The following is an 8,476-nucleotide window of genomic DNA, read 5'->3' as shown; positions in this document are numbered from 1 at the left end:
CCACTGAGCTTCCCCTCTCCCCACTGTGCTTATCCTGCTACTACGGACTGTACCTTAACGTCAAGTTGATGTACGGGACTTAGTTTCTTTACAGGTTATGGCGCGGGTGCGTCGTTAGACGTACCCTTCCCACTTGTAGACATGCCCCGAGCACAGATATGTCTGTTCAACGATGGCAAGATTAGGACTACAGGCTCTGCGATTTTCCCATACGAGTTATCCGATGAACTTCATGATGGAACCAGGAGGATAATTCTAAATCCCGCTTTACCACAGCCACCTGAGAAAGAAGCGGCGGCTATCTCTGATGGGCATGGTTGGACTCAGAGAACGATTCATCGCACCTCAGACGATTTCCAGCGAACCCTGTCCGATATCGACATGGACCTAAACAAGGACCCGGATCCCGTGCAAATAGATCGGCAGAGGAGCAACGTGGCTAAAGCACATGATGTGCCTAGGAAATCATATGTTCCGGACCCGAGTGACTATCCGGACACGGAGGACAACCCAGACAAACCGGTTTTCTCTCCAGAAGAGGAAAACTCAGGGGGAGGGGCTGACATGGAACATGGTCAGCAAGAGGAAAAGTTAGAAGCCCACCCTCCCGTCCCTGAAGAACCCATGCGTTATGGGGCCGATGGCCAATACGATCATGATGACAACGATGTGCACAAGGGGATACCACTTGAATGTCGGCCACTCCCATGGCATCTGCGTAAGCGCCGGCGTTCGCCGGTTCAACGTTTCAGTTTCGGAACTGACATCAGCAGAGCCGACTCTCGTTGGGACGACTCTCTGCTTGTGATTCCAAAGAACAACAATCTCGACCCTTCCAAATTTACATTTGTTACCATCGATGGCGTTGGACATGCCCCTTGGTTTCCTAGTCGACGGTACTATGAAGGTTCGTTCGCGCTCAAGATCGTGACTTTCGAGTACCGCGTCGCTGCGCTAGAGGGGTCGGCCGGGGCGCCACTGGCGGAGCAAACCCCCCCCTCTTCACCATTTCAACAAGCAGTTCAGGAGTATGTTCAGGGCCGACCTCACCCATCGATCGAGAGGCGATGGCAAGCCGCGATAGCCTCGACGACGGCGCCGACGGCAGCGACGACGAGGAGGTCAAGCCGCCCAACCTCCACCTCAAGACGCAGCCGCTGTCCCTCGCGTGCCACCCGCGCCGCGCGAACATCTTCGCCGTGGGCCTCTGCGACGGGTCCGTGGAGCTGCGCGACTGCTGGGGCGCACCGGGCCGGCCGGCGCTGGCGCGGCTGGTCCACGACGAGGGCGCGGCGCGCTGCGTGGCCTGGAGCGGCGACGCGCTCGTCTGCGGCTTCGAGAGCGGCGCGGTGGTCGCGTGGGACTGCAGCGACGACGCGTCGACGCGCGGGACGCGCGCGTGGCGCGGGTCGCGCGGCGACGCCGTCAGCGCGCTGCTGCCCGAGGCGCTGGCCGGCGGCGGGCCCGTCGTCGCCGTCGGCGACGACGCGGGCACCGTCGCGCTCTACGACGCGCGGCTCCGCGCGGGCGACGGCCGCCGCGGCGTGCTCGAGGCGGCTCCGCACGAGGACTACGTCGCGGACCTCGCCTGCGCCGCGGACCACCTCTTCTCCGCGGGCGCCGACGGCCGCCTCGGCGTCTGCGACCCGCGGCGGAACCTGCGGCAGCTCCGCGTCTCCGACCCGCAGGACGACGAGCTGCTCTCGGTCGAGGTCATGAAGCGCGGGTCCAAAGTCGTCTGCGGCACGACGACGGGGCCCCTCGTCGTCTACAGCTGGGGCCGCTGGGGCGACTCGTCGGACCGCATCGTCGGCCACCCGGAGTCCGTCGACGTCCTGCTCAGGGTCGACGACGACGTCCTGCTCTCGGGCTCGTCCGACGGCGTCCTCCGCGTCGCGCGCGTCATGCCGGGCCTCGAGCTCCTCGGCGTCCTCGGCGACCACGGCGGCTTCCCCATCGAGCGCCTCGACTTCTCCGCGGACCGCGCGCTCGTGCTCTCGCTCAGCCACGACGACGTCGTCCGCTTCTTCGACGCGCGGTGCCTCGACGACCTCGACGGCGACGACGCGGGCGGCGGCGGCGACGACGGCGGCGACGGCGACGGCGACGGCGACAGCGACAGCGACGACAGCAGCGCGGGGCCCGCGCCGTCGCGCCGCGCGGGCTCCACCACCGTCGGCGGGCGGTCCAAGCTCTCCCTGAAGACGAAGGCCGAGTCGTTCTTCGACGGCCTGTGACGCGTAAGCGCGGTTCAATAGGGTGATCTTGCTTCCTTGAACATCTGATGAAGCCGACGAACTCCCAGTGTGTCCCGAAGGCTTCCTTCCCGGGATCTGGGGCAGCCGCGCGCCGCCATGGCGGACCGGGACGCGGGGAGCACGTGCACGGAGCTCAATAGGCGAGCGGTCACGGCGCAGGAGGAGGCGCGCCGGGCCATCGCCGAGGCGTCGACGCTCCGCCGCGCCGTCGAGGCCCAGAGCGAGTGCTCGCGGCGCCGGTCGAGCCTCCCGCGGTCCGGCGGGCTCCGCGGCGGGGCGGGCCCGGCCACGCCGCCGCCGTCGCCGCCGCGGCCGCTGCCGGGCGGCCTCGAGGCGCGCCTGAAGAGCCTGCGGATGCCCGCCGGGTGGGAGGCCGAGGTCCGCGCGCTCGTCGCCGACGCGGTCCACGAGAGCCCGAGCCGCGCCGCGGACGACCCCGTGCGCGCCGTGTCCCTCGACGGCCGCGCCGCGGACGACCCCGTGCGCGCCGTGTCCCTCGACGCGAGCCCGGACGCCGCGCGGGGCTTCGTCGCGCCCGCCGAGGGCGCGCCGCCGCCGGTGCCCGTCGTTCTCGCGTCCGAGTTCGACTACGAGGCCTACGACCCCGGCTGGCCCCGGGCCACCGGCGACGGCATCGAGGCGCGCGTCCGCCGCTGCGAGGACGCGCTGCGCCAGGTCGAGCTCAGCCAGGACCCCGAGGTCGAGGCGCCCGACCGCCGCGACGGCGCCGCGCGGACGTCGGGCTGGTGGCTCCTCGACGTCCTCGGCCTCGCGTCCTGCGGCGCACCGTCCTGCGGCGTCGACCGCGAGGCGCGGCTCTGCGGCGGGACACCGTGCGACGCGCCGGGGGCGAGCGCGCCCGCGGACGCGCCCGCGGACGCGCCCGCGGCGCGGAAGGCGCGCGACGCCGCCTGGGACAAGATCCTCCGCCCCGACCGATAATCCCCGCACGCGCGCCCGTCGGTTACGATGGGGCGGCTCACGGCGGCAGCAGCGACAGGTTCGTGAAGAGCGACGCGAGCCCGTACGCCTGCGCGGGCGGGCCTCGGTCGCGCGCGCCGCGCCGCGCGACGCGGGGCTGCGGGCGGCCGCGTTCGTCCCGGCCAGGAGCCGCTCCTCGATGGACGAGGGCCGCAGGTGCGGCGCCTCGAGGCCCTCGACGACCGCGCGGACGCGCGCGCCGACGAGGTCGCTCGCGTCGGCGTCGCGGCGGTACGCGTCGCGCATCGTCGCGAAGGTCCACGCGCCCTTGAGCACGCTCGCGCAGGCGACCTCGCACGCGCGCGCGCTCGCGCCGACGAAGAGCGAGCGCAGGGCCTCGGCCTCCTGCTGCTCGTCGACGCCCTTCGCGGCTTCGACGGCGCGGTACTCGGCGTCGGCCGCGGCGACGGCCGCGAACGAGTTCTCGCCCGCTCCTGCCGCGGCGTCGGCCGCTGCGTCCTTCGCAGCGATGATCGCGTTCTCCGCTTCGAGGAACTCGGAGATCTCGGCCATCGCGGCGGCCTAGGCTGCCCTTCAAGGTGCCGGGGAGTTGTTTTAGTCTTGCCGTGACGTCCTTGTTCAAGAAAACGTGTCGCAGCGGATCAAAACAAGTTGAATGTTTGGGTTGCAGCGGATCAAAACAAGTTGCAGCGGATCAAAACATGTTGCAGCGGATCAAAACAAGGCGAGTTTTATAAAAACCCCTAGGATTTACATTATACTGTATACATACTATTCCACTACATTATACCGTACCACTTGCTCGGTTGGTGGCCCTACCGAGCCCACGGCCGACACCCCCCCCCGCGGTTCGCGCAAGCTCAGCCTCACGGGCTTCGAGCGGGCCGTGTCGCTCGTCGCCGCCAAGCGGACGCAGCCCCTCGAGGCCGTCGCGAAGCTCATCTTCGACGCCGGCGGGCCCAAGGCGCGCGGCACGGAGCCGGAGAGCCTGGGCCGCCTCACGGACGCGGCGCTCTACACGGGGTCCCACAAGCACCGCTTCGACGCCGACGGCAACGGCCGCGGCCTCGACGGGCGAGACAGCATCCCCAAGGGCAAAGGCCACATCCCTGCCAACGCCGGGCTCCAGCTCCGCCGCTACGCGAACGCGGGGCCCATGCCCGACTTCGTCCATTGAGGACAAAGCCCAGAATAGAAGTTGGTGCATCTGCCTTGAGGGAGCTGGTTGGCCAAATTGGCCGGATTGGCCGCGTTGGCTGAATCCCATTGGCCACGTCCAACCGCGATTGGCCGTGCGTCCGATGGGCTTCGTCCGATCGTCCGATCTGGCCGATCGTCCGATCGTCCGATCGCTGGCCGACATGAGTCGCGAGCTCTGCGTCAGTCACGGTGTAATGCGAGGACTGCCAGCAGAGAGGCCACCTCGAGCGCCGGGGTACGGGGGGTAAAATTTAAAAAATATATATTGGGGTTTCGAGGAGGTGCCGGGCGAGTCCCTTCGGGCCCCCGGCGAAGCCCTGTAGCCTACTTTGGGGGGTCGGTCGGTCGGTCGGTCGGTCGGTCGGTCGGTCGTCGTCGTCGTCGTCGTCGCCGCCGCCGCCGCCGCCGCCGCCGTCGTCGTCGTCACGCGCGTGGGGGTGATTCGAACCCGAGTCAGCCGTAGGGCGACCGCACAGAGGTGATATGTTGCCCCATGTCCTTCCTGTCACGGCGTATAAACCCGGAGCTGCAAAAATCGGGGGACGCGCGCCGCATTCGCAGTGATCGATGTCTGCAGAACGGCGGCAGTCCGCGGATCGGAAGTTCTGGTTCATCGGCGCCGAGGTCTTGGGCGGGCGGGAGGGTGGCGTTGGCCGCTTCCATGGAATCCACGCGCTCCGGGCCGTCGCCGCTCGCGAGCGGGCTGCCCCCTGGAGACGCTGCCCAACGTCGCGAGATCGTAGCCAATGGATGACTTTTACGTCCAATGGCCGGGGGTCATGTCCAATGGCCGCTAGGTTCGTCCAATGGCCTCGTCCCTGTCCGATCGCGGTTGGCTCTTCGTCCGATCGTCCGATCGCGGTTGGCTGCCGTCCGACGGCGTACGTCCAACGCGGCCAATCCGGCCAATTTGGCCAACCAGCTCCCTCAACATCTGCCCCGTTACTACTTCAACATGAACTACTGGCTGCGAGCACTGCACCTTTGCCGTACAAAACCGAAGTCGCGCACTAGCTCGCGCGATCCGCATGGTTGTGTTCGGAAACCGGGTCAGCGTCGTCATATGACGTCTGCTCGGAATTTCCTGTTCGCAGCCATTGCGGCGGTCGCTGCTCGTGGCTCGGTTGACTTCTCCTATGATGATCGCGAGATCACCGACCAGGCGTCAGGGCGACGCGCATCATGATCTTACTAGGTGGAGTTTTCACTGGCTGGCGACGCGTCGACGACGCCGAGCGTGTAAAACACGGAAAACCGCTTTGGTAAGCCTTTGCTGTCCCCCGCGGTTCCTCCCGGCCCCCCTACGTTGAGAGACGCGCCAAGGCAACTTGAAGCCTTTGCCGCCAGTGGCGCCGGCGGCGCCCCTGCGTGCGCGGCGGGGTGATCGACGAAACTGCACTTTCCTGGCGTTCCCCAGTCGTCACCCCCACGTCGCGCCCAGAACCAAGGGGCGTATCCAACGCCATCGGTGGTGGCGCGCACCGCGGCCGCGGAGTTGTACGCCGCGGCAGCCCCGCGGACTCGGAGACGAGGCCCGCGCGGTGGAATTTGGTCGACGCCAGAACCACCTCCGATGGGGGCACCGACGGTCAGGCTTACGTCCAGGGGTCATGGAAGGCCACTCCGACGGCCAGAACGGGCTGCCGTGCGTCGGAAGCTTGGCCTCGGAGGTCTCCGTTCCCGGCCCGCGGGCGCGTACGTGTTTGGTACTCAAGCCGGCGAAACGGCTAGCCATTCGTCGCAATTCGAGCGCTCGTTTTTGCCACGTATAGCCACCGGGCGCCCCTGGCCGCTAGCCAAAAACGCGCAGTTTAGACGGGGCACGAGCGGGGGGCGCGTCGCGTCGGCCATCGGGCGCCCGTGCAAAAGCTCTCGTGAAGCTCCATAGCTGCGCATGCTGCACGTGAGCGCCGCCGGCGCGGCGTTCGCCGCCGCGGTCGTCGTTTTGCGGCTGCTCATCGCGCGCGACCGCGTCGCCAGCGTGGGCTACAACTACGAGCTCGTCGTGCGCCGCGGCGAGTGGTGGCGCGTCGCCGCGGCGCTGCTCTGCCACGACTCGCTCCTCGAGGCCGGGGTCGTCGGCGTTTTGCTCTGCGTCGCGCCGGGCCGCGCCGCGCCGCACGCCTTCCTCGGCCAGTGCCTCTTCGCCGCCGCGGCGTCGGCGGCGTCGGCGCTCGGCGTCTGCGGCGTCGTCGCGGCGGCCGCGCCGGCGCTCGCGCCCGACGTCGGCGCCGGCGGCGGCGGCGACGGCCCGCCGCGCTGGCTCGCCAAGGGCGCGGCGCCAATCGCCGCGGCGCACGTCGCGCGCCGCGCGGGCGCCGCGCCGCCGATCGCCGTCGCGGCGGCGCTCGCGCTGCTCCAGGCCGCGGCGCCGCGGCGCGACCCGCTGGCGCCCAAGGTCGCCGGCGCGGCCGCCGGCGCCCTGCTCGCCTGGCCGCCCCTCGCGGAGTGCGTCGCGGCGCCCTACTGGGCCGCCGTCGCCGCGTTCTGGTTTTTCGGTCTCTCGGCGCTCTCGCTCAAGGCGACGCGGCCCCGGCGGCGCGTGCCCTGCGTGGCCTTCTCGCACGTCGTCGCGCCCGACGCCGGCGAAACGGCGGACGTCGAGGCGCCGGACGACGACGGCGAAACGGCGCGCCGGCCCGAGTTCCGCCGCCGGCGCCGCCGGCCGCCGGCCGCGGGCGAGAAGGTCGAGGACGACGACGACGGTAGCGACGGCGACGAGGTCGACGGCGACGGCGCCGTCGGCCCGGACGGCGGGCCCGTCTACCGCTTCGTCTTCGACGACGCGGCCGCGCCGCCGCCGCCGCCCCTCCTCGCGCGGCTCCGCGCGGCGATCGACGCGCGCCGCGGCGACGTCGACGTGGCGACTTAGATGACGTGCGTCTGGGGCGTGATCTTCGCCTTGCGGAGCGAGGCGACGAAGTGGGCGATGTCCGAGGGGCTCTCCGCGGGCTCCCGCGGCGAGCCCCGCGGCGAGCCCCGCGGCGAGCCCCGCGGCGAGCCGCCCCGGGGCGAGCCGCCGTCGTGGTCCCGCGTCGGCGCGTAGCTCGCCGCGGCGCCGCAGGGCCGCGCCTTGGCCGCGGGCCGCGCGGCCTTGGCCGGGCCCTCGATCTCGCCCGCGGCCGCGCGCCGCGCGAGCGCGAGCTCGTGGCGCGACAGGCCCGCGTTCGGGCAGCAGGGGAAGGGCCCCCAGCGCTTGATGCAGGCGCGGTAGCGGCGCCGGATCGGCCGCCGCAGGCCCAAAAAGATCGCGAAGACGAACAGAAAGAGCGCGATCATGAGCAGAATCAGCCCCATGTACGCGAAGAAGGACCGCGAGTGGAATTTCAGCGACGGCGGCGCCGCGTCGTCGTCGCCGTCGCCGGCGGCGGCCGCCGGGGCCGGCGACGGCGCGCGCGACGGCGACGCCGCGGCGCGGTAGGACGCGCGCGAGACGGTCGCGGTGGAGAGGACCGCGGCGAGCGCCGCGTCGCCGACGGCGCCGGCGCCGAAGGTCGCGTTGAGCGCCGCCGCCAAGGCCGCGGCGGCCGCGGCGTCCGCGACCGTCGCCGCGGCGGCGACCGTCGCGGTGCCGTTCGCGGCCGCGCAGCCCGCCGCTCCGACGGCCTCGCCGGCCGCGTCGCCCGCGGCCGCCGCGTAGGCGGCCTCGAGGCCCGCGAAGGCGTCGCAGAAGGTCGCGCCGAAGGTCGACGAGCCGTTGGCCGCCGCCGACGCGAGTTCGACCTCGACGACGACGCGCAGCGCCGGCGGCGGCGACGGCGCGAGGGACGGCGCGAGGGCGCCGGCGCAGGCGGCCGACGCCCAGAGCAGGACCCGCGCCGGCGAAACCATGGCGCGCGCGCGCGCCGGCTCGGGCCGCCCGCGGCGCAACGAACAAAGCCCGGCGCCGGCGCCGGGGTGCGCGCCGCGGAAGAACGGGAGCTGCCCCGTAACGATTACTTCATGTTTCCCTGCACCTTCGGGGCAGCCTGGCCTCTCCGATCGGGATGGGCCGCCGGCGCTGGGCCCTCGCGCCCGCGTTCGTTTGCGTCAAAGCGTCGTTACAACCCGCGGACATCGCCATCACGATCATCACG

General features: G+C 70.6%; 2 protein-coding genes across 2 annotated transcripts in view; one reads left to right on the top strand and one right to left on the bottom strand.

Annotated features, from left to right (window-relative positions):
• Positions 1 to 1,067: 1,067 nt before the first annotated feature.
• AURANDRAFT_62772 (hypothetical protein) lies at positions 1,068 to 4,377 on the top strand (the record flags this gene model as incomplete). The annotated part of the gene is made up of 3 exons (XM_009036891.1): positions 1,068 to 2,233; positions 2,318 to 3,091; positions 4,065 to 4,377. 3 exons carry the CDS (start codon positions 1,068 to 1,070, stop codon positions 4,375 to 4,377), a joined length of 2,253 nt encoding a protein of 750 aa, XP_009035139.1.
• Positions 4,378 to 7,268: 2,891 nt separating this feature from the next.
• AURANDRAFT_71204 (expressed protein) overlaps positions 7,269 to 8,476 on the bottom strand; it is a gene marked incomplete at both ends in the record, with an annotated part of 3,968 nt that continues 2,760 nt past the window's right edge. The window contains one exon of the mRNA XM_009036752.1: positions 7,269 to 8,321. Within this exon, the coding sequence (XP_009035000.1) occupies positions 7,270 to 8,321 (1,052 nt within the window). The remainder of the gene's footprint in view (positions 8,322 to 8,476) is intronic.

Source organism: Aureococcus anophagefferens (assembly GCF_000186865.1).
Source record: "Aureococcus anophagefferens unplaced genomic scaffold AURANscaffold_5, whole genome shotgun sequence".
Lineage (NCBI taxonomy): Eukaryota > Pelagophyceae > Pelagomonadales > Pelagomonadaceae > Aureococcus > Aureococcus anophagefferens.
This window is presented reverse-complemented; position numbering and strand designations above follow the sequence as displayed.